The 26,062-nt window shown below is 47.3% G+C and overlaps 1 protein-coding gene across 6 annotated transcripts in view; it reads right to left on the reverse strand.

Annotated features, from left to right (window-relative positions):
• Positions 1–5,704: 5,704 nt before the first annotated feature.
• ASTN2 (astrotactin 2) overlaps positions 5,705–26,062 on the reverse strand; it is a 706,126-nt gene continuing 685,768 nt past the window's right edge. For 5 of the 6 annotated variants that reach the window (XM_083485710.1, XM_083485712.1, XM_083485714.1 and 2 more), the window contains 3 exons: positions 14,081–14,181; positions 11,547–11,730; positions 5,705–6,641 (listed from right to left, as the gene is read on the reverse strand). In XM_083485710.1, coding sequence (XP_083341836.1) covers positions 6,404–6,641; positions 11,547–11,730; positions 14,081–14,181 — 523 coding nt within the window. In that variant the 3' untranslated portion in view covers positions 5,705–6,403. The remainder of the gene's footprint in view (positions 6,642–11,546; positions 11,731–14,080; positions 14,182–26,062) is intronic. The other variant, XM_083485711.1, reaches the window with a different exon arrangement.

Here is a 26,062-nt window from a genome sequence, read left to right on the forward strand (position 1 = left end):
TCCCATTTGGGTGAGTACAATGTGTTATACATGAGGCTTCCCTTGGAGCTTCAATTAGTACAAAACATAGCTAGAATGATTTTGAAGACCCATTTAGACTTAGGAAGAAGAGTAGGCAGAGATAGCACAGATTAGGAGGAGGGGACAAAGATGAAGGAGAAGGAGAAGGAGAAGGAGAAGGAGAAAGAGAAGGAGAAATGGATTGACAAAATGCTAAATTAGAAGATTTGAAAAACATGTTTCTACCATGAACTTTCCTGGGTGGTCTGCAGCAACTTGCTAGGTGTAAACTAGAAAGCAATCTGCTCGCTGGACAATACACAGCAGAAATTAAACCGGCCTAAAATGTGGCAAGAGGAATAATTTATATACATAGAAAGACAGAAACACAGACACACACACCAGGGCTGGCCCACCCATGAGGCAAGGTGAGGCGACCACCTCAGGTGGCAGAATTCACTGGGGCAGCAGATCCCGATGTTGATCTTCCTGTCCCCCACCCTCGTTCCTGATGTAGCACTTCCCTCACCCCTTCTTCCCTGGCAAAGAGGGAGTGCAATCTTGGGGTCTACCTCATGTGGCAAAATGTATTGGGTTGGCTCTGACACCTAAGTACATGCACGCACACACACACACAAGGCTTGAAGTGGGTCTGGAATTAGCAGAAGTGCCAAATTCCTTAGAGTTCTAAATACTTCCCCTCCCCCCACCGCTTTGGCCCCCAAACCTTGGCCTGGTGTTTCTGGGCTTTGTGGTGTTCCTGCTTACCTGTCTCCGCCTCCCTTCCTATGGTGGCTGCTCTAGCAGCTGTGGTGACAGCAGAAGAAGGCTGGGAAGGAACTCAGTCTGCCCGCCTCTCCTAATCCCCAGTATATGCATAAAATAAAAAAGGATACACTTGGACAGTGTAGATAGTGCCTTCCCATCTTTGGAGACCCATTCTTGGGTTGTGAAGGTGGGGAGGCACTTTTTACACTTTGGCCAGTAGGCTTGCAAGATTCTAAAAACTTTCAGGAACAGGTACCTTGAAATCATAGAATGGGAGGGAAGCCAAGGGTCATCTTGTCCAACCCTCTGCTATACACCTTAAGCAAGTAAAATAAAATATAAAAAAAAACAGTGGCTACTTCTCTGCTTTTACAAAGTTTTTGACAGCGTGGCAAAGTGGTGCCTGGTTCAGAGGACAGATGTCATTACAAGGCAAAGTCAGCAAGGTGGCCCCAGAAGACTGTAGGCATATGGCTATTTGGGGCAAAACCTGCTTAAATCATAGACTCAGCAGAAAAGAACCAACTGGGGTGAGGAGGGGGGAACCCCACAGAAACAAAATGAAAATGGGTTCTACAACAAAGTGTTGCAGTATGAAGCACTGCAGTTGTCGCACTTCAGTAGGGGCCTGCTGGGGCTAGGGTTTCACTCCCAGGATGGATAAGCCTCTTACCAAAACACTTTGAGGGCAGGTTTGTGGGTGGAGCACAGTCTAAACAAACCAAGGTGAAGCATGGAGACTTGACCTAGATTCAAGGCATCATCCAAAGACAAGGTCAGGCAACAGTCTAGCGTCAATAACTATTGTCAATAAGGAGTGCAGAGCATCAACTAGCGTCAATAAGGAGTGCAGGCAAAGTACAAAAGAGCAAGAAGAGGCTACACTCAGGACCAGGGACCCAACGACCCACCTTGTTTCTGGCAATTGAGTGGCTCAACAGAGAGAGACCTCTGACCTCCTAGACCACACCTTAATCACAATTGCTGGGAGTGAGGAAGCTTCAGGGTTTATTTTCTCAGTAGGGGACCCCTTACTCACAAGCTGCACGATGACTTGAGATAAGCAGGTGCATGCTATGTTGTTATCATGGACTGGATGGTGGTGGCGCCGATTTCTCCTCTGGTAGTTCCAAATGTTCTTGAACAGGTTTGTGCCTAGGAGGCCATCAGGGGGATCTTCAGCTCTGGTTCCGGGAACCCTAGCTGCTTCTGAAATTCCTTGATCTGCAGGGTGCCTGGTTCATTCTCTGTGACTGGTACCAGGTCAAGGTTAGGCATGGCAGCAGTTCTGCACTCCAGGCACACTGTTCCATCTCCCCTCTCGCCCATTTTCCATTCTTCTCCCAACAGTCGGTGAGCATTCTGTGCCACTGAGCATGTCCCCACCCCACCCAAAAAAGTGATTCCCTTAAGTCTGCTGATGCCTCTCTCTTGCATGAAGGCATGTATCTATATCTATATATCTATATAAGCCCTATCTACGTTGGCCTTAGTAATACTTCCATGTTGAATGAGTTCAAACTTGATGCCAAAGTACAAAGCACATCTGATTCCTTGTATCACCGATGCCTTATGGTGGGGCACTTCTGGTGGCTCCCCACACCCCTAAGGACTGAGACATTCATGTGACAGACCCTGCTCTGTGGGACTCTGTATGGGAGCAGTTTCTGTAGGAACCACCCCTCCCCTCTTTAGGAGAAGGCTATCAACTGCCACTAGCAGGGGCGCCAGCTGTTTTGGGGCCCCTCAATATCTTTTGGTAGCGGGTCAGCCCCCTCCGCCATGTTGAGGGAGAGGAGGAGGCTGAGCATGGAGCCAGGCACGAAGCCAGATGTGGCTCAGCTCCAGTGGCTGGCTCATCCTCCTGCCGTAAAGGGGAAGGAGGGTGGAAGCAGCCCCCCACCATGGCAGCATGGGGAGGATTGAGCCACCAGCCACTTGAAGCCATGCAGCTGCTGTGTCCAGTTCTATCCCCAGCTCCTCTCGACATCCTGACGCCACACATGCGATGTCAGGACACAGTGCCACACATTTCGTCACACGTGTGATGTCGCCCCCACCCCCCAAATTGCTCTCACAAGCTGGCACCTCTGGCTACTAAGTATGACGCCTATGTTGTAGCTCCACAACAGTTTTGTTAGGTGGGTGCCTGCATAAGGAGCTGACAATTCCCATTGGGGAAAATTCTAATGTGCTCCCAACCAAGGAATCTGGACCCCAAAATGATAAAAAAGTAAAACCCAGGAAAATCAAACCAGCAAAAAACAAAAAGTAAGGCTTGTTTAAGGCTGCTTATTTGTTTATTTGGCTGTTTGGATTTGTAGTGTATATAGTGAGGTTTGGGTACCAATTCTTTGTGTTTGGACAACTGAATGTTCATATTACAGTGGTGCCTCGCAAGACGAAATTAATCCGTTCCGTGAGTCTCTTCGTCTAGCAGTTTTTTCGTCTTGCGAAGCAACCCTATTAGCGGATTAGCGGATTAGCGCTATTAGCGGTTTAGCGGCTATTAAAGGCTTAGCGGCTATTAAAGGCTTAGCAGATTAGCGGCTAAAAGGCTATTAGCAGCTTAGCGGCTTAGAAAAGGGGGGGAGCGGAAAAAAATCGGAACACTCGCAAGACCATAGGGAAAATCGTCTCGTGAAGCAGCTCAAAAACGGAAAACCCTTTCGTCTAGCAGGTTTTCCGTCTTGCGAGGCATTCGTCTTGTGGGGCACCACTGTATGAGGATTTGGATGGTGGAACCTCCATGCATATTGTTTAAATAGACCTTTGAAATGTGATTTAAAAAAACACACACGAACCAATTACTGATGATTTTATGGATGTCTTTTTTTTATTCTTGTATGTTGTAGGCTGCCTTGATGTGTGTGTGCACATGGGGGGGGTGTAATGCAAATGTGGGTCATAAATATGCAGTTAGACAGTCAGCCTTGGGAGGCGGTAGGCTCTCCTTCACTGGAGAAGCAAATGCCATTTGTCAGGGATGCTGTAACTGCACAATCCTGCACTGAGCAGGTGGTTTCGGGGTCAGCAAGGCTTACTGGGCATGGGCTGGATCACTCCCGCAGAGATCCTCTGTGGGCCAGACCAGTGCAGCGCAACTCTGGAAATCGCTTCTGTGCATACCCAGACACCAGAAATCGTGCCTGCGCAGAAGTGATTTCCAGCGACACGGACATGCACAGATGTGATTTCCAGCATCTGGGTATGCACAGAAGTGATTTTTTGACACCAAACTGGGAGGGGTGGCTAATACCCCAGAGGACAGGATCACACTTCAAAACGACCTTGACAGATTAGAGAACTGGGCCAAAACAAACAAGATGAACTTTAACAGGGAGAAATGTAAAGTATTGCACTTGGGCAAAAAAAATGAGAGGCACAAATACAAGATGGGTGACACCTGGCTTGAGAGCAGTACATGTGAAAAGGATCTAGGAGTCTTGGTTGACCACAAACTTGACATGAGCCAACAGTGTGACGCGGCAGCTAAAAAAGCCAATGCAATTTTGGGCTGCATCAATAGGAGTATAGCATCTAGATCAAGGGAAGTAATTGTGCCACTGTATTCTGCTCTGGTCAGACCTCACCTGGAGTACTGTGTCCAGTTCTGGGCACCACAGTTCAAGAAGGACACTGACAAAACTGGAACATGTCCAGAGGAGGGCAACCAAAATGGTCAAAGGCCTGGAAACGATGCCTTATGAGGAACGGCTAAGGGAGCTGGGCATGTTTAGCCTGGAGAAGAGGAGGTTAAGGGGTGATATGATAGCCATGTTCAAATATATAAAAGGATGTCATATAGAGGGGGGAGAAAGGTTGTTTTCTGCTGCTCCAGAGAAGCGGACACGGAGCAATGGATCCAAGCTACAAGAAAGAAGATTCCACCTAAACATTAGGAAGAACTTCCTGACAGTAAGAGCTGTTTGACAGTGGAATTTGCTGCCAAGGAGTATGGTGGAGTCTCCTTCTTTGCAGGTCTTTAAGCAGGGGCTTGGCAACCATATGTCAGGAGTGCTCTGATGGTGTTTCTTGCTTGGCAGGGGGTTGGACTCGATGGCCCTTGTGGTCTCTTCCAACTCTATGATTTTTTTATTCCCGGAGCCGCGGAAGAGAGTCCCCGCACCGTGCTGCCCCTGTTTAGTGCAGCGTGCAGGGACTCGCCGAGCGGGCAGCTCGGTTCGGGGGAAGCTCATGGGCCGGTTAAGCGACCCTTATGGGCCGCTTCTGGCCCATGGGCCTTAGGTTGCCGACCTCTGGTTTAGACTAAATGAACTCCAAGGTCCCTTCTCCAACTCTAAAGTTCTACTTTTTAAAAATTCTTCTTTGGGCACTATCACTGATTATACAACCACAGGAGAAGAGCCATAGACCATTGGTAGAGTACCTACTTTGCCCGCTGAAGGTTCCAGGTTCAAACCCAGGCACCTCCAGGTAATACTGGATTGAAACCCAGGAGAGCCACTGCCAGTCAATGCAGACAATATTTAGCTAGATGCACCACTGGTCTGATCTGACATAAGGCAAGTCCTATCATCTTGTGTTCAGCTGCATAGTTTAAAATGCAGATTCTTTTATACATATATTCAAATTTATGTTTTTAGACAAACTGTTGGGAAAATCATGTCTTCCTAACCCTTTCATGGACCACTTGGTTTTTTATATCCCCCAACGCTTGCTTCTTCCTTACCTGCCCATGATTCTGAAAGTTTCCATTATCTCAGGTCTACCTCATACTAAAAAGAAACACCGCTTATCACCTCATTCCTGGAACAAATTCTGGGGAAGGAACCCAACTCTAAACCTTCCTGATTGACAAAGGCAGCAAGCAATAAGGAAGTGTGTAAACTTTTTTTAAAAAAACAAACAAACTTTTTTTAAAAAACGAATGAATGCACTGCTGATTGAAGAAACGTCAGGCAGGCAGAGAAGGTGGAAGTAAATATGAATGTTTTAATGCACAGAACAACCTGTCAGGACCCTGCTAAAAGATGGCTGCGTGAACAGCAAGTTCTGTAAACTCAAGAGCATTTTGTGTTTGCATTCATCACTCTTTCCAAGGGTCTCTAGCAAAGCCTTTGTCCCTGCCTCGTGTTAATTGTTCCATCTCTTCCCTCCAGGATGGTGCCTCTTGTTTGGCTCCTTGCTTGTTAAACACATTTTCTGGGACATAGTTCTTCCTGGGCAAATGAGTCCATCCTGAAGGGCAGTAGGGATTATCCTACCCATCACTGTTGTGTCCCCCTCCCCAGCTGTTTTGATTTTCCCTCCCCTCCCTCTCCATCTCTTTCTCTTTACTTTTGATCACATAATCTAGGCATTTAGTAAGGACAAAAGAGAGAGGGAGGGAGGGAGGGAGGAAGAGAGGGGAGGAGAGAGATTAAAAAGGAGAGACACTTTTTAAAAAAACTGAGCAAAATCATGTACTTCCTTTTTAAAAACAATAATAATAATAGTTGAAAAAAGGAAACAAACAAAAAAAGAAGTCTTGCTGATCTCTCAATTTGCAACTTTCCATGAAGTCCCATGTGGTTTTTCATTCCTCTTTTTTTGCTTCAAATTTCCAAGATGCCACAAGTCACCACCACAGTAGAGATTCTCGTCGTGCGCTTGCCTGGTCCGTTGCATCCTCTCATCGCCCCTTCGACTCACCATACATATTGCGCAGCATGGAGACCATTTTCTCCTCACATGTGATTTTGGTGTCCTTTAAGATGTTGTACCACACCATGCCAGGTGGCCTGACCTCCTCGCTGCGGCAGAACAGGTACGGCATGGTGTCCGTGCGGCTCTGGATGTAGGCGCTGCGGAGCAAGGTTGAGCAGTGGCTGCTGACCTTCTCCAGCCTCCTCAGGATGAGGTGAGCTTTTCTGGAAGGGAAAACGGGACAGTCTGAGACTACACAGGAGAAGGACGCCAGGTGTGGGAGAAGCAGCCAGGGCAACCGCAGTTAGCGGCCGACATCGTCTGTTGATACGCTGGGGCTCCCCAAACGCTTCCTCAATTCAGGGCCAAAATGCTTCCATTTCTTCCAGAGTTTGGGGAAACTTTGTTTTAGGGCCAAAATGTCCACACAACCCTTGACTCTGTCCATTTTGATTTCTTATTCCCCCCACCCAAACTTAAGTTCGACTGTCTACGTTTCCACATCAGTTTTAGATAGAGATAGTGTCATCTTGGAAATTCATCAGCATTTAATGCACATTTCTCCTGAGACACAAACATCCTGAGATTTTTGTAAACAACTAACCCAAATATAATTCAGTTTAGTATGTTATTGTTTCTACCATATGCATTTCTGTTCCATACCTAGTCTATGCACATTTCTTGGTCGGGGAAATCCACTGCAAAATTCTGAGGGGCTGGCCTGCATTTTGGTTTGCATATTGCTTCAGAAAGTGTGAATTACGACAGGTTTGCCTGTGAATGTGAAATGAAACGGATTTCTCCCCCATCTCCAGCACACTTGTAAAAGTGCAAGGACGTGAAGCCAGCATCAGTAGGCTTTCCCAAATTAGCAGGTGCTAGCGTCCCCCCCCCCTTTGTAGACCTGTATTTCCTTGATTGCAGTTGCTCTCTAAGCGGTGCTGACTTTGTGGTGAGAAGAAAGTCAAAGAGGAACGGTCAAGTGCAGTGAACTTGAAAGAGGTGACAGGCCAAGGGTCAGAAGAAAGCACTCTGGAGACGCTGCTAAATCAAAAGGAAGTGTTTACTACAGTGGTTTGAAAGCTCCAAGACTATTGATTATTCTCCTCTCCCTCTGGTGCCACAGTAAAGCTCTGGGTTTCAGCTTTGGGGTTTCCCAGCAGGAATGTAAATTCAAGCTAATGACATGTCAGGAGCAGAGCTCTCAGTCATCCAAGTCTAAACAGGGGAATTATTTGATTATGGGGAGCTTTGTGGGGTTTTGAAGCTCAGAGTTGCCAGCTAAGATGTTTTTTAAAAGGAGTTGGGCTATTTGTTGATGTGTGCAGAACAGAGGTGCCAGCTTCTGGGGGCTGAGCCCTTTGGAGGGGCCCAGTATTTGGGGAGTAGGCTGGCCCCCCAATGTCCAAAAAGTATTCAGCTGAGTGCAGCATGGCTTCAGTGACCAGCTCCTTCTCCTTCTGCTCCTTCTGCCACAGAAGGGAAGGAAGGTTGAAGCAGCTTCCCGCCAGTGGCAGCGCCAGAAGGAGGTGGAGTCGTCTGCGGCCATTGAAGCTGCATGGCTGCCACGTTCAGCTCCATTCCAGGCTCCTCCTGAGATCACATTGTGATGTCAGGACATCGTGCACACCCAACCATCACACACAATGTTGGCCTCCCAAGCTGGTGCCTCTGGCACAGAGAATGGCCCCTTGGACCTTCATTCCAAGACTGAATTCCTTACACACTGTATGAAACAGAGACAACAAAAGGTGATGGCAATGGATGCTGCTCTGTATGGGTGGCTGGGACACTGCCCCACTAACCTCAGTCTTCCCTCAGCCAGCCCCCAGCTGCCTGACTTTTTTAAAACACACACACACTGGTAGTCAGCTTCCTCTTCCTAAGTCTCAATGTTCCTCAGCAGGGAAGAGGATGGAGGCAAAACTAGCATTAGTATGCTCTGCCTGTCATTGCTCTGGTTCCATCTACTCTTGGTCTCCCTGTCCTCTTCCCTACTAGTCCCAGAGGGCATCAGCCAGAGTTGGATAGAGACATTTTGCTGCCTGAAGTAAAGGACAAGATAATGTCCCGTTCCATGTGCAGAAGGTGACTTAATTGCTGGCAAAAGGGTAGCAGCACCACACCCACGCAAGCACACCTGAAGGCTACTGAAGTTTAGTTTAGGGGGTGCAGGACTGGCTACCTGGCACACCCACGTCTGCCCTCCAATGGAGGAAAAGAATCAAGGATCAGTGCTGCTGCTGCTTCTCAACAACTGCCACCTGAGTGGTTGCCTCCCTCTGCCCAATGGTCATGCACCACCCACCAATGGGCAGCTGACAGGGGGTGAGAGGTGGACAGCAAGTTGAAGGCAAACATGCATCAGTCAACAGTTATGTAGCTTGGCTGTGAAAAGCTTTTGTTTATTTACATGAATGCTTAGTATTATACTTTTACAAAAGATGACTCTGGGACTTAAAAGAAGCTCAGGTTGAGAGTCATCCCCTGCTCCTTGCTGAGGTTCCCATCCTTCCACTATTACCACCTGAGCAATCCCCATCATGACCGCCTGACTGTTGAGAGTTATGGTCTGCTCCCATCCCCATAGCCCCCTGGAGCGGTCCACTGCTTGCAAGGATCCTCAAGGGTGTGGTTTACAGGAAGCAGCCATGACGGGACAAAGCAGGCTGGGAGAAGTGGCAGCAGCACCATGCAAGAGTAAATCTAGAAGGGAGAATGGGTTGGAGAGAAGGAGGAGGAAATGGAGCCTTCAGAGACATTCGTTATGACAAGCTCCCTTTCAGCAAAAGTTGGAAGATTGGGAATATTGAGGCCAAGCTCCTGGTGTGATTCACTTATGTGAAAAGGTTAATGAAGTAATGTGTAAAGGTTAGGCTTATCTTTGGCTGACATCTCCCCTCTCCTGCCACTGCCCCTCCCCCCTTTAAGGAAGAAGAAGACAAGGGAAAGAGAAGGAAGGGAGAAGGAAACAGGGAAGGCAAGAGCAAGGTACCTCCTGGAGAAGGCAAGGAAATCAATGAGAAAAGCAGCCAGGACAGGGCCATAAATCACGTGCTGTGTCCTCTCCAAGTTCCCTGTGGAAGTTGTGGATTTTTATAAACCTGGAGATGAAATTGTCTCAAATGCTGACCTGCCTCCCACCGAACCCACTCCAGAAAACAGTAATAATCTTACACAAGTGGTGATTGATTAAGTCATTAATGGGCAGCATCAAGAAAGGGAGGGCACTTCATGGTATGCCTTACAATGAATGTGGTGGCCAGGAGAGTGATTTAGATAGATTTCTGGGTGATTTGCAGCAGATCGTCAAGGTTTCCGGATGCCCCTGCTTTTTTAACAGTAGCAGCAACAAAATGGCCCAACCCCTCCTGTACATTATACTTCTGAAAAGAAAAAAGGTTAGAGTAACCAACAGGGATTTTTCTGTTGAAGGGTTTGGAGATCAGTTCACTTTCTTAGCCAATTGCTTAGCATGGAATTGTTTTATTTTAGAGTTGAGTCTTTTGCGGACCTAGTGAAGAACCCCACAAGCTTGAAGTCAGCTCACTCCTGCCATACACAGGCTACTTGCAGGCACTTTATCTTGCTTGTAGGCCACAGAAACCTACCTCATCTGAGGATATCTTAGTTTCAAGGTCTGGGCAGGGTTGAAACCTTTCGTAGGTATATGGACGTCAGCAAAGTCAAGAACATGGGTTCATCTAGCCTATTGTTCATCTGCACCAGGAATTGAGTGTATTACCTACCTCAGTGCTGTGGGACTCCAATTTCCCTGGCCACCAGCTGTGCTGGCTGGGTTGATGAGGGTTAATTTATTTATGAAAAATGCTTGTATGCCACTATATCATAAAAATGTATCAAAGAAGTTTGCTAGAATAAAAATGAGATTAGGCCATGCAATAAAATCATAAAAGAATTAAAAACAAAGATCAATAAACTGCCAAACAGCTCATTTCAGTAGCACACAAACTGACCCCTTATAGGTGTTGCAAGCTTTTGATAAGCACCACAGATATGAGAATGTTCTCACCTCCTGTCTACTGCTGCTGCTCTTATTGTATTGTTTCAGGGGCAGACCATAGCTCAGCTGTTAGAGTATCTGATTTGCACCTAGAAAGCCCCAGGTTCAATCCCTGGCACCACCAGGTAGGGATGGGAGACATTCCCTGTCTGAATCCCTGGAGAATTGTTGCCAGCCAGTGCATATACTAACGAGCTAGATGGACCAATGGTGTGACTGCATAAGGCAGCTCCTTATGCTCCTACATGCCGCTTGCCCTTGGATCACAATGTGGTCGATGCAAATATGTTCTTGCTGTTTTCCTGGGATGAATGTTTGCTACAAATTGGGGGTCAGGAGGAACAGGGAGATTCTTGCAGTGGTGCTGGTGGAGGGCTTAAAAAGAGAGAGAGAAAGATGGCCCCAGACAGGGATTGAGGCAGGTGCAGAGAAGAGCTGGCTAGCTTCATAGCATCGCAACCAATGCCACCTATGAGCTCAGCCTTTTCCTGCCTCCTGCTGACTGAATACTGGGTCGTACTGCAAGCAGCTGTTTGCAGCAATCTGTGGCTCCTCCTGAAACTGGGCCCTGGAGGTCTTTGGTGTGATGTATTTATGCTGCAGATGCAACAGCCTCCCTGCTCGCCACTAAGTTTTATGGCTCAGCATTTACTGTGGATCTGTGGATCCTCTGATAAACATTTCAAGGTAGGGAAATAAATGACCCTCTGAGAATACAAACTTTCTGCTATTAAAACTTCATTAAGAAGTGCCCCGCCCCCCAAAAAGAGTTGGCTTGCCCTTCTCCTCTTTTGGAGGCTTTGTAGATGGCCAGGGATCTTTGGGAAAGGAGAAAAGAAAATTGGATTTTTCCTAAGCAGGAGGCAAGTGCTTTTTTGGACAGTGTCAGGAGGTGTTTGAAGCCAGAATGGAGGGGCATGCACATTCAGCTCTGTGGATGCCAGACATGTGTGTCACGCCACCAAGGCTGCAGGCCAAAGCATCTCCCTGAGCAACCAAAACTTTTAAGGCAACATAAAAAATTTGGCAGTACAGGGCTGGTTCGACACTGTGCTCCCGGATTTCAGGAAGGGGTCACAAATGTAAGCTTGCTGGAAATAACTACCTGGGTCCAAGCTCATCCTCACTGCGCCAGACAAAGTCCCCAAATTTCTCGTAGTGGGAGTTATAGTGATGCTGGATGCGGAAAAGCATGGAAGTGGAGACCTCCATCAGAGTGTTGTAGGCTGTCTGCTGCTCTTTCCCACTGGTGTAGCCATTGTACAAGTTGTAGATCTTGTCTGCTACCTCTGGAAAGGAAGTAGGAGAGGGGTGGGAAGGGGCAATCATCATCTAAGCACAAAGGAAGCAGATCTTGGCCCAAATGGAATGGAACAAAAATTACTTTTAGATACATTTTTGGCTTGGACCTGGAGGCTTAGAGGGTGAATGGGTTGTAGCTGGAAAAGTTTTCATGAAATTATGTCCAATATTCACCTCCTCCACCACCTTCCTCTATAAAGGAAGTTCCCTCAAACCTAGTAAAATCACTGATCTATCTAGTTTAGGATTGTCTACATCAGTTGCCAGTGGGATAAAGAGCTTGTGGCCCCAGCATGACCAATAGTAATGGATTATGGGAGCCAAACTCCAGCAGTGCTGGAAGCAGTGCTTTTGCTTTTTTAAAAAAGAAAAAAAGGGGTGCTGGTACTTACCATGATTTTTTGATATTAGGTGCCACACTTTTAACTAAAAAGTTGCTAGTACTTGAGTACCCGCAGAAAAAAGCACTGGCCAGAAGGTCAGAGGTTGTCCACCTTTGATCTACACAGATCCAGAGTTTCAGACAGAAGTCTTTCCCAGCCCTACCTAGTAATGTACCCAGGGACCTCCTGTATATGGAGCAGCAACCCTACCTACCACTAAGCTATGGCCATGGCAGAATGGGAATCCAGCAGTGGAGACCAGGTCATCTCTTAGAAACATAGGGAGCTACTTTCTGCTCTCGCTTTGGTGCATTCTAGGTAGGAAGGAAGCAGTAGAGAAATGGTGCCCACCATACTGGTAGGCAGCACGTGTAACACCACTGAAACGTTGGGCAAGCACTTTGTCACTGTTTTCAACACCCACCCTCAGTCATCAAAATCCCCATCCCCACCACTTTGCACCCTGGGAATATGGTGGAGAAGGTCTAGGCAAGGGAGAGGCATTTTGACTTAGCAGTAGTTAAGACGTTATGTGTGCACACATCCATCCTGACAAAGCAAGTTTCTGATTTACAGCAGGCATCTGAAGGCTCCGTCTAATATTAGTTCCTCACTTGCATTTTCAAGCACATGGAGGGACAAGACACACCTCTTTGAAGTGAAAGGAGGAGGTGTGAGGATTATAAAGCAGGTGTCCAGGGTATATTGGCCTTGTATTTTCATCTGGCCTGTCCATGCTGCCAGCACCCCTACACATGTACGTGTACATGCACACACAAACACATACATATAATTCAAACGGGGAAATGTAGTGTTGGATGCAGTTCTCAGGTAACCCCCTCACAAGTTTCAATGTTAATGAGCTGCATATGCCTTGTGCCCAATTACTGGTCGGCAGATGTTGGATAGAACACGTGCGAAAGGGAGGGACACTAATCTGGCCATAGTTGCTACTGCAGATTAGTTGGGGGGGTCTAATCTACTGTTCTACTGTTGGGGGATCAAAGACTGCAGCTCTGGGTTGGGAAAAGACAAGGTGATGTCCGCTCAAGCAGGAATTCCAGAGGAAGGATCTACCATATTAACTGAATAATAGAATTGTAGAGTTCGAAGGGACCCCATGAGTTTCCTAGTCCAAATCCCTGTAATGCCAAATCACAGCTAAAGAATCCCTGACAAATGGTCACTCGGCCTCTGCTTAAAAGGCTCTCCAAGGAAGAAGAATTCACCACCTTCTGAAGGAGTCAGTTACGCTGCCAAATAGTTCTTACTATCAGAAAGTTATTTATAATGTTTAATCAGAATCTCTTTTCTTGTAACTGGAAGTCTTCAGATATTTGAACATGGCTATCTTATCTCCCCAGTCTCCTCTTTTCAAGGCTAAACATGAAACAAGGCTAAACTGTTCCTCGTAAGACTCGGTTTCCAAACCCTTGATCATCTTAGCTGCCCTTCTCTGTATACATTACAGCTTGTTAATATCCTTCTTAAACTGCTGTGCACATACTAAATATAAGAACATTAAGAAAACACTACTGGATCAGGCCAAAGGCCCATCTAATCCATCACACTATCTTCACAGTGGACAGTTAGAACTTCATGGGAAGCCTACATATAGGTACAAATGTATTGAGAAAATGTCAACATTATTGTGAGGGCAATATCCCACCCCGCCCTCCCCTACTCCACCACACCCATCCACCCCTGACTGGACTCAGAGCAGCATGAAGAGGCTTCACAGGTGGTCTTTCGCCTCACCTTTGACCAAAATCAACCCTATGCAGCTTCATAACGGATGGTGGATCATACACCTCTAGACCTTGCCCTGGAAATATCTGAGCAGTGTGCTAGGTTGCTAAGAACTTGTGTGTGTTTGCGGGGGGAGGGGCAATTATGAAGGTGTGATTATGATCAATTATGACCATAACTCAGCTCTGAAGTCAAGAGCTTTTACCCTCTGCCTTGCTGTCATCCACCAATGGGCAAGCCGTTCTCAGAGTGACTGTGCTCAGCTCGGAGTGTCTTCCTCGGGTGTCCACAGCATAGAGGGTGAACCTGGAAGAGAAGAAAACTATAAGACCTCAACCATGAAAAGTAAAGTTAACATAATATGCTGGAATGGCTGAAATTATGGTAACCTCCATACATTCTGGTGCACGATGTTGTCAGACTAAAGCAGGAACAGATAACCTTTCTTCTGCCAAGAACCACATTCCCTTGGGATTAATCCATCTCTGCCTGAGGCCCCACCAATTAAGTGGGCAGAGCTAATCACTTTTCAGCTCACTCTTCCTACCACTCCACCCCTTTCTCTTCCTGGTAGACTGCTCACATGGGGACACAGATCACTCTTGCCAGTGGTATGGATGGCTCACCAGTACTCAAGAAGGCTCAAGGGAGACTCACAGAGATGGCTTAGGCTGTAAGTCAACAACCCTTCATGTTGGTCTATATTGGATTTGGTGAAAGTGTCCCTCAACCTACAGAGTAAAGCTAGCATCATTCTGCCAGTAGGGAGGTCAGTTCTGCCCACTGAATATTCAGGCCAGCAAAAAGTCCGCAGGTGGGATCTATGAACTTCCACCCCCACCCAATCCCTGGTCCAGGGGCAGGAATGGACTGAACTGCCTCCGGGTACACAGTCAGACCCACTGCAAATGTTTGAGAGCTCAGGGTTCAATTGTGGCCCAACTGAAGCACATGGCAGAACAACTGGACCACCCCCCTGCCTTCCACCACAGCCTACATCAACAAGTGTGGCAATGGCCATGCTTCGCCATACCCCACCAGTTCTGATTTGCCCTGTAAGTCTTGTGGTAGTACACTGCCACCAAACACGGTGTTTCCAATGTACACTAAAGACACAAAGGAAATAGTGTTGTAGAGGTGCTTTTTTCCACACCTGACATGTAAAAAATTACTTTTGGGTTAATGCATGAAAGTTAATCCACCAGCCTTTGGTGTGGTGGCACTCCCTCCCATTAAACATCAAGAAGTGCCATCTATATTGATTTTTTGTGCATCTTGAAGATCTTTTTCTTAACTAAACTTTAAGTGCAGGGTTTTTCTTTTGTTTTAATTCCAGTCTATATCTGCATTGTATTTCAAATTGTTCTTCTATCTGAAGCTGTTTTCATGTTTAATTGTTTTAGGGGTGGTTCATAGGAAGTGATTCATATATGGAAATAATAAATAAATAAATAATGCCGAAGACATGCTCCCAAATTCAGAGTGTTTGAAGTACTGCAGAGAGCACACACATCCTTCTGCAAGGTGCATGTGGTTCTAAGCACACCATTGTGCCCTACTGGAAAAAGAAGCCTAACACATGGCTCCACGTGGCATCTGGAGATGTTTGCACTGTAGAAACCCAAGATCTCCTCATCAGAAGCAGTCCAAGTAAATCTCTGAATAAACTTTTGATTTCTCCCTCTCCCTCTCCTCCTTTCTTATCTGCAATCACTTCCCCCCTTTCTCCATTCTTAACTAAGTGGTGCAAAACAAGCAAGTAAGCAAACAAACAAACAAAGCAAGGATTCTGGGCTGGCTTTGACAAAGTGCAGGTGGTCCAAGCTGCCCAGTGTCAGGGAACCTGCTGATGGAAGGCAGACAGTTGTGCCCTTGAAGAGGAGCGGGAGCTGCTCTTTCTGAAAGCAGATGCAGCTCAAGTGGGATTTGGATGGTTACTTAATGGCAAGTTGACCCCTCAAAGTTCCTTTACTTGTGACAAAAGCAACACTCCATTCTGAGCATCTCAGCAGGGACACAACCTGTGCAGCTTATTCCCTTCCAGACACCCACAGCGGGAACTGACTACCAGGGGCGCCGACTTATAAAAAATATTGGGGGGGCCCATACCGGGGTCCTGCCGCTGGTTCGCTCGGGTAGCCGGGAGAACGCAGTTCGAGGTGGCGGTGTAGGGGAGAGACCCTCGCTCAGGGCGCCACTAGACTTGGTGGCCGGCGGCCTATCTGGGGGGTTTTGGAGCGTATTTCGGCGGAGCGATTGGGGAGGAGGGGGCTTGTTGCCGGATTCTTCAGCTGAGCCGGAGATCCGCTGCTGGGGGTCCCTGGGCCAAGTTGTGAGCACGGCCTGCTGAAGGGAGATCCAGCCGATTGCGCGACGGGGATGGCCGGGGCTCTCCGGCTAGGGCGCGCGGCTGGCTGGCTGGCGAGGGAGCAGGTGGGGAGGAGGCGGGGGTCCTCACTCTCTTAGGAAACGCACCCGTGCGCCCGATTGCCACGAAGTCCGAAGGGTGCGTGTGTGGAATTAAAAAGCAAAAACGAGATACGGGCAGGGCAGGCAAAGAGTTTTCTGCAAGAGGATGGAGGGCAGGTTGAAGAGAAAATCACTCAGGATGAGACAGTCAAATCAGCCATGATAAAATGGGCTCAGGATATTGGGTATAACATCATGTTTGAGGACTGGGAAAGGTTATGGACCACCGGAATGAAATTCACGGCATGTAATGCCTTGAAGGAAAATATTATGAAAATGATTTATAGGTGGTACATGACCCCAGTCAAGCTTGCAAAAATATATCACCTGTCTGATAATAAATGTTGGAAATGTAAGGACTTGTCCAAAAGTGAAGGCCTTCTGGGAAATGATCTATAATGAGTTAAAAAAGGTATTTAAGTATACCTTTCCCAAGAAACCAGAGGCCTTCCTCTTGGGCATTGTTGGCCAGAAAGTGTTAAAGAAGGATAGAACTTTCTTTATGTATGCAACTACAGCAGCAAGAATACTTATCGCAAAATATTGGAAGACACAAGATTTGCCCACACTGGAAGAGTGGCAGACGCAGTTGATGGACTACATGGAACTGGCTGAAATGACTGGCAGAATCCGAGATTTGGGAGAAGAAACAACGGAAGAGGACTGGAAAAAATTTAAGGACTATTTACAAAAACAATATAAGTTGTATGAATGTTAAAAATTTACACGATTCGGAAACTATAGCTTCAGCAATTAGATTTGGGAAACAGGAAATTATATTTTAAGTAAGAAAAGGTCAAAATCTAAGGTAATACTATGTTTAATTTAAGATATAAGTAACTGATGAAAAGTATGTTAAATTTAGAGGTATAGTATTTGAAAAGTACAAAATAAGGTACGAAACAAGGTAATAATTTGCTGATATCTTTATTATAAAGAATGCAGGGTAAGGGAGATGCGAGGAAGTCCAGTTAGTTATATAAAAAATGTGTTGAATGGTTGGTTTTCTTTTTTTCTTTTTCTTGTTTTTTTACTTTTTTCTTCAGTGTATGTTTCTAACTTTGTATTTGAAAACTTAATAAAATATTTATAAAAAAAAAAGAAGAGAAAATCCTTTCGCTTTTCTGGGGCGCAGGGAAGTCTCAGAGCCGGAGGTTGGGGAAGGGACCCCCTTTGCTCTGCCCTCTTCTCCCGTCTTAGATTCGCATGGGGGTCCCCGCCCGAGCTTGCCTGGCCACCGGGCCACACAAGGGCCGCGCTCTACGCGACGCACCTTGCTAGCCGCGCAGCTGTCCTCCGCGGCTGCGGAGCGGCCCTGCACCGGTGCCCAGCCCCTCTGGGCGCCCGCTGCGCTGCCAATGACAAGCGGGCGACGTTGCGGGCGGGGAAGGCGTCGCTTTCTTTCCCGATCCTGCATCCTCCCAGTCTTCCAGCCCTTTTTTGGGTTGGAAGCTCGTCTCGTTCGCCCTTCTCCTTTCTTCACCCTGCGCGCAATTTTCCTCCCTCGTCTCCCTCCCCATTTCTCCTTCCTTCCTTCCTGACTGACTGACGGGCTTGGGCTCGGGCTCGGGCTCAGGCTCGGGCTCCGGGTCGGGCTCAGGCTCAGGCTCGGGCTCGGGCTCGGGCTCGGGCAGCCACAGCGTCGGCGGTGTTGGCGATCGGCGGCGCGGGGGGATGGCCCTCCCGGGGGAGCCGGCGCTGCTCAATGGGGTTGCCAAGGAGACAGGCCGGCCGCCCCCCTCCCCCGGCCCGGCGCCCCCCGCCGCACCGGTGCCCGTTATTGAGCTGGTGCGCGCCGGGCGCCCTATAAAAGCCGCGGACGTGCCCACCGCCGCCCGAGATTATTGGGGGGGCTGAGCCCCCCCAAACGAATTTTTGAGGGGGCTCGGGCCCTCTCAAGCCCCATGGAGTCGGCGCCTATGCTGACTACACCAGGGGTGGAGTAGAATGCTGCATTCCCTTCCAGGGGCCATGTGCTGGGGTGGGTGGAGCCAGAAGCAAAAGTGGGCACAGCGATTAAACTTAACTTTACCTTTGTGCAGTGGGCTGGTTTCTACACACACCCCTCTCTGTCCTCCATTCAGGCAAGCAATAGGCATCATCAGAGTTTGGGAAAACATTCCAGGCAAGAAAAAGCACTCACAGAGGGTGCAAAGCAGAGCCGGTGAAGGGTGTGGGCTGGGGAGAGTTTGGAGGGCTAAACAAAGAAGGAGGGCTTCCTTTGACCCACAGGCCTCCAGTTCTCCACCTCTGGTCTACACTTTTTATTAACCATGGTTACTCACTGCTAACTTTTCACACAATGTAAGCAGGGAGAAATGTTGGACAACCACCATGGGAAGGAGTAGAGTTCATGGGAATTTTAGTCAGAATTTGGTTGGTCCCTCTCCCTTTCAGGGATGTCAGAAATCTGAGAGATTGGAATCCCTATTCAAGCCAACCTGATGGTCACAATCAACTACATGTAGGCAGAACACATGGTTGGCCACAGAAAGCTGAGGAGGACAGCTGCTCTGCTCTGCTCTGCTCTGCTGGGGGAATCGTTCCAGTTCTTTAAATATGATGGCTAGCCAGGCATAGCACTTTTAAACTGTCGATCTGAATTTTGCAATGTTGAGGGGGGGGAATGCTATGGGGAGGTATATATGTATGGTGATGAGATGAAAGGGAGAGGCACTGAGAGAGAAAGATAAATCACATACCGAGAAAGGGATAATGCAGCCAGGCACCTGATATGTAAAATATACCCATTGGGCTGTGAAAAAGGGTCTGAGGACACACAGGATCTAAAGTATGTTCGGAGTGGAGACTATCCAGGCTCTTCAGGGACAACTGCATGGAGAAGCTGGTGTGCATGTTTGTGTATGAAAAATAAGAGCTCTGCCAGATCAGGCCAGTGGTCCATCCAGTCCAGCATATTGTTCTCACTGTGGCTGTCCAGATGCCCATTGGAAGCCATTAGTAGGATACCCCCCCCATACTTGCTATTCCCAGCAACTGATACACGACCTCCAACAGTGGTGGGATCCATTGGAAGAATAACATTACAATCTTGGATAGCTGCCATGGACAGCCTGAATTTGTCTAACCTTCTCTGAAAGTCATCCAAGATCGTGTCCATCACTACTTCTTCATGGGAGTGAATTCCACATAGGAGCATATGCCCTGAGGAGGCACCACAGATCTGTTGCCTTTGCTTTACCTGTCACAAACTGTGATCCTAATGAGAAAGGCAAAAGCTCAGCAATGGAGCACAATTCCGTATGTGGAAGGTACCTGGTTCAAACACTTGGAGATGTTGGATAGCTACTGCCAGTGGAAATATGTTGTTGGATAACACCTCCCATCATTCCTGGACATTGGCCATGTTGGCTGGGGCTGAGAAGTGTTAGGAGTCCAGCAACATCCGGAATGTCTGCAGGCTCCCATCACTAGTAGATAATACTAGGCTAAATGGACCAATGGGCTGGTTCAGTACACCTATTATGGAGAAGGTCCATAGCTTAGCAGCAGAGCACCGGCTTTGCATGCAGAAAGTAGCAGATCCCAGTCCTTGGCAGCTTCAGTTTAAAGGGTACAGTTGGGGAAAAACACCCCTAGCTTTGCATCTTCATGTGCAGTTTGTGGAGTCAGCTATGGTGGGTGAGGAGCATTGTGGAAAATGTAAAGGATGGCTAGATTTGAGATATTTACATGCAGAAGATCTTAGGCTCAATCACCAGCATCTCTAGATAGGGCTGGGAGAGACCCATCTGCAAACTCATTTCCAGACAGTGTAGACAATACTGAGCTAGATGGAACAAAGGACTGACTTTGTAAAAGGCAGCTTCCTGTTGGCCCTAAGCAGTGAGACCCTGCGAAGGTGCTGGGACCCTGGAGGCTACCCAAGGATGCCAGGTGATGAGGAAAGCATTGGACTCCAGCACAGATGCTCCTCAGCAACAATGGGGCCTCCTCTGATCTTTTTCAGGCCGCTATAGCTGCCTTAATGTACCAGCACAACTAACACACCCAGCTTCTATACATCTGTGGACAGAACCTGAAAGAAAACTGGAGAGAAGTATGGGTGAAAACTGACTTTGTATGCATTTTCCTTGAAAAATTTTCCTTAGCAGAGGCTGTGAAGCAGAGACAAGTGCTCTTGGCAGGAAGGACCAGATTCTGTCCCGCCCACCCACCCCACCCACACCCTTCTCTTTTTCTCTGGGAACTGCCTGGTCTTATGATACCTTATTTCCCCTTTTGGGGGGAAAATATGAAAAGTCTTGATCTTCACGTAAAAGCTGCTTGCGGTGGATGACTAGGTCTCCCCTTCTATGACATCTTGTTCCCTCACAGGGTCTGTGCAGCTGGATGAGCCCAAATATTAAGAGCAGAGTGTTCCCAGCAGCATAAGTACTGCTATATGGGGCCCCACATCTGAAGGGATTGGACCATGCCAGAGTTTATTGCGTACAGAACAAAATGAAAGGCACAGCCCAGGAACAAAGGCAGGCTGGTGTGTGTTTGTGTTTCAGCAAGAACTCTTGTCTTAGCGATAACAGCTGCCTGGGGTTTTTTTGAGGTGGGGAGACAACTATTTTGCAGAATCCAGCTCAGCCTTCAGATCACAAAGGCAAAAATAGGCAAAATATTGGGGCTCAGATCCTTGGCTACAGGCTGTGAAAACAAGCACTTCACCACTGGCCTGGTTTCTAAGATGTGTCAGCATCCCTCATCTGTAGCAACATATATTTGTCTGAACATATATATGCAGATAATTAGACTCACCCCATAGAGGCACCATTCCCTCCTCCTCAGCTCTGCCCTTTGCCACTATTTATTTGATCCAACTGCAATGGTGAACCTCATATTTGGGGGGGGGGCGAAGAGAGGCAAGATAGACCCAGTAAGCTTGAAGTCAGCCTGTCCCTGCTCTAATTTGCTGTTTGGCACAAGTTGCCAGGTGGTGCCAATCTGAAGAGGTCAGTGAACAAGAATAACATGTTGATGGACAGGGGCTGTCCATGCAAAAGAACCAAGGTGGCATGTTGTGAAGGGATATGCTATTATGAATGCATTGACTATCTCCTGCTGCTGTGAACCTTCCATAACAGTGAGATCAGCAGCATAGAGTCATTGCTCTGGTCCTCTCACCATCCGAAGTGTAATCAGTTGAAGGTGATCCATTAGGGTGAGTGGGGCACTGCCCTGCCAATGTCAGTCTGTCCTCAGCTAGCCCTTCCCTGCCTGCCTTCCTACTGTACTTACAACCAGTGTGTGTGTGGGCGGGGTGGGGTGGGGTTGTCTGTTAGCTTCTGGCTCCATCTTCTCTGTGTTCTCCCATGCAAAGAACTCCACAGGGAGGAGAATGGGCGCAAAATCAAAACGAGTGATTCTGGCTCTATCTACTGTTTGTGCTGCTTGTCTTCTGTCCTACTAGTCCCAAGGACCAGAGCACTCACATCAGCTAGTTCCTGGACCTGGGGTCCCCTACCCCAGGCCTATAGAGCTAGCAGGGGGGAAAGAAGGAAGAATCCTACCAACAGCAAGCTGCCCCTGAAATCGATGGGAAATTTCACACCCACAAAAAAATCTAAGAAATCTCCCCTCCCCCCCCCCAATTCTCCACCTGGCAAAGAGACTACAACATTTGGGCACCATTTGGGTTCAGTGCTACTTCAGAGCTTCACAAAATAAGGTTGTGTGTGTGTGTGTGTGAACTGTGCAATGTCTCAGAAAAACCAAGCAATGCAGCTTTCCTCCGGAATGTCAATGTAGTGTGCCCTCACCACTGTAAGCTCCTCAGATATCTGTGCAAGAATGTCTACTCAGAGGCTGCTCAATTTAAAGTATATATTTATACAAATATAAATCAAAGCCACAAGAATGCATTTCCTCTGCTTGATGGCAACTCTGTGATTCAGCATAATCAGGGATCAGTAAATCAACACATAAAACCTTCTCACTGTGCCAATAAAATAAATGGAGCCTTTTTCTTGGATTTTGGAATTTCAATGGGTGAAGCATATTGACAATGCCACAATAAAAGGAAGCTCATAAACAGATCTACTTTGCATACTCATTCGGTTGTGGTGGCTTGTCGTTGAGGATGGGGGTAAATTCTATGAGGGGAGAACAGGATATCCCTGTGGCTATAACCACCACAAAAACAGCAAATCAGCAATGGAAAGAGGTTGGAGAGAGAGTTTGCCCAGTGCTTTTTTCCTGGGCTTTGCAGGGGTACGCATACCCCTAAACATTTTGTGAATGTAAGTTTGGCCTCATTGAGGGGAAGCCTTTCAATATGAGTAGGAAAATGAGAGTACCCCCTAAACGTTTTTTTTAAAAGGGGGGAAAGCACTGCTAGAACCTGAGAAGAAATTGCCAAAGGAAGGTTGGGGAATCTGTGGTCCTGGACTTACAGCTCCCATTAACCCCAGTCAGTATGACCAATGGTCAGGGATTGTGAGTCCAAAGACATTTGGAAGGCCACAGATTCTGCCCCAGAGTAATTGGGGGCAATATCCTGTAGTTGCTATGCTCAACAGGAAGCTTATAGGCGGCTACAGATATTGGCTTTAGGGCTTTGCAGATGGCTTTCTGATGCCCTCAGCAGGCCCATAACTTGACAAAATTATATATGGCGGAGATAACAGTGCTCAGATTTGCAGGGGTACAATTATCTACATGACAATTATGAGCTATTTCAAGGCTGATAGCATCTGGAACTGGCAAGACCCCACAATGATGCATAGAGTTATATCCTAGTGATACAACCTCAACATCACAGTTTGCTGTGTTCCAATCAAGGAGGAATCACCACATTCAGATGTTCCACACTGCTACTCCAGAGGCTGCTAGAACATGCCAGAAGCAGTTCCATGTCTTCTAGGATTCACCATCTCTTTCAGCCAAAGCATTTGATGAGCGTTTTGCAAATGCTGCTTCAGCTAGCCCTCAGGCCAAAGGCGCCCTGAATAAAAGTTCAATGTTAACACTGAATCCATTAGTCAAAGGTTACAGCCTATCAGCTTTTTATAGTTCTAGTGCTGGAAGTGCCTGAAGACACATCTGAAAGCTGTTTAAAAGCTCAAGACCCCTTAAGTGAGAGGGTCTCCAGGGACTGGCATCAATCTGACAGCTGGAGGTGGTGTGAGGAGAGAAGGTTCATCACAATGAGCAAAGGAGAAAGAAAATCAATATCCTCCTCTTGAAGTTACCAAGGAGATGATGCAGTAGGGGAGGCCCTACAAGAAGCATTGCCTTTGAAGACCCTCCCCAGATGGGCCCACCTTATAGTGCAACATCGTGGCCTGGTTATGTAAACGCTCATCCAAACTTCCACTTGTCCCACCACTTTCCCCCAGGAAAACCTAATATTTACTCCTGAATCAAAGCTAATGTCAATTGTGTGTTCTGTGGACTGATGTTTGCCTCAAAGGAAAGTGGCGAGGCAAACAGGAAACTGCTCAGACCCATGCATAAAAAGCATGGGACAAGTGGAAATCTGGTCAGAACCATGCTTCCTAGGCACAGAACAAGTGGAAGTGTGGATAACCCCTAAATCTGATGGGCTTTATAGTGCTGCTTCAGAGTGATAGAAATTGCTCCCTGTCCCTTATATGACACTGGCTGGATCATCTAGACACATCCAAAAAAGGAAAAGAAAAGAAAAAAGGAATCAGTTAAATGTGTTGTAAACTTCATAAATGGAAATCCCGTTGATGAAAAATAGGACTCCACAGCACCATCTGGTGTCACAGTGTTATAACACACACAAAGTGCTTTTTCTTTACTAATGTAGCTGAGTCCACTGGTGGAGGAAGGGAGGGGTGGGGGGAGCACACTGCCCACAGCACCATCAAGGAGTGGGGTACCATCACAGCCGCCCTCCCAGACATGCGCTGCACACACCCCCACCGTGTCAGGTGCACGACCCCGCAGGCAGTACCATGCCCCCAAGGGCGGTGCACCACACCCCTGGGATGCACGCCCCCATGGGCGGTATGCCACGCCCTGGGACGCGCTCCAGTCACGCCTCTGCCTGCTCTCCACCTCCAGTACCGGAGCATGCAGCTTCGCCACTGGCTGAGTCCACTGATGTGCAGTCAAACTGTGATTGGCTGTATATCAATCTCAAATCACCAGGCTGCTGCCAACATCCCTTGTCAACTGGGATCGCCTTGGAAACAAGCCTGTTTGGTGAAAAATGGTGGTACTGCTGCAGCGTGGGGAGAGAACAGCTGCAAACTGTGCTTGGGCAATAGACAACTTCTCTTATATGTGCAATCTATTTTGCACCTGGAGTGTTTTTGCATGGCAAGAGTATGCCCTTGAACTCTGGTGATGCCTTTTGCTTTCCTGGATGGAGGACAGAGAAGTGAGTGTCTGTGTTTGTAAACTAGCCTACTGTACAAAGGCAACATTTATATTCTGCCCCCCACCTGGCATGTGGCTCTCAGAAGTATACCCAGAAAGGAATGTGGCTTTTGGACTGAAAAAATGTTTCCACTCTTAGTTTAAGGGAACAAATAAATAGGCAGGGAATTGCATTGAAGAATTAATTTTCTTCAGGGGTTCCTTAGTGCTAAAAAGCAATGTTAATGTGAGGGAGCTTGTGCATAAAATCACCAGGACTTTTCAGAGTGCAAGACTGACTGAGAGGCCAAACAAAATGGTACATGCATCTAATGTCTTGCTTGGTCCTGAAAAGGCAGAAGAAAACCTACTTTTTAGAAGTGGAAAACATACATAGGTTATGCATTTGGGGGAGGGGGGGAATAAAGCACTATACATATTCTAGCTCTTAAAAGTTACTCATAGCAAGTTACCTTAGGGGGTTGTGGAATCTCTTTTCTTGGACATTTTACAGAAAACGTTGGACAGGCTCTGTGTGGGCTGCTTCGCAGTCTGCTTACAGAGTGAATGCGTAATTATCTCCGGATTGTTAACCTGGGATAGCAAACACTTGTCTATAAAAGCAATGAATCTGGGGACATTCCAGAACCCCTGAATGGGTAATCATTCAGTGATCATCAATTTTGAAGAAAGAGAAATCAAAAGAGATCCTGCTGTTTTAATTTTCCGATTGGGATATCTTATGTCAACTGACTACAACAATTGATGTGTGACTTGAACACGCGAATGAGTCATTCGATACCCCAGAATGTGTAAGCGGGCACATAAGTCCTCAGATATCAATGCAAGCATGCTTTAGGACAGGAGGATGAATTAGATCATTGCTTTTCAAAGTGTGGTTCCTTGGAATCCTATCAGGCAACGACACAGCAATATCCAAAAAGTGCAGCAGAACATTTCTCTAGATCAAGGACAATGAACTTTGTTTTCATCCAGGAGACCACATTCATTTCTGCGCAACTTCCCAGAAGTGTTGGACCTTGGCACCTCAGATTTCAGTGGCCCCCTGTGTGACGGCAAAATCCAGTGCTCCTCCCTCTCACCTTCCATTGGAATAATAGTGGTGGAACCTGCTCTGGCGCTCCAGAAGCTCTGTGCCTGGAGGGATTGTACCAGTCACACTCCCCTGGAGCCGCCTATCCTCCCAGGAACCACATGTCAATATGGCAGAGCAAAACATGTAAATGTAACCTGGAAAAGAAGCAGCAGAAAGAGTCAGTGGGTGCCACATCCCCTCTTGGCTCTGACCTTGCTTATGTGACCCTGAGAGTGTTATAATGTTCATAAGATGATCTGTCCAGATGCAGGTTTCCCCATA

This window comes from Podarcis liolepis (assembly GCF_965112155.1).
Source record: "Podarcis liolepis genome assembly, chromosome: Z".
Lineage (NCBI taxonomy): Eukaryota > Metazoa > Chordata > Lepidosauria > Squamata > Lacertidae > Podarcis > Podarcis liolepis.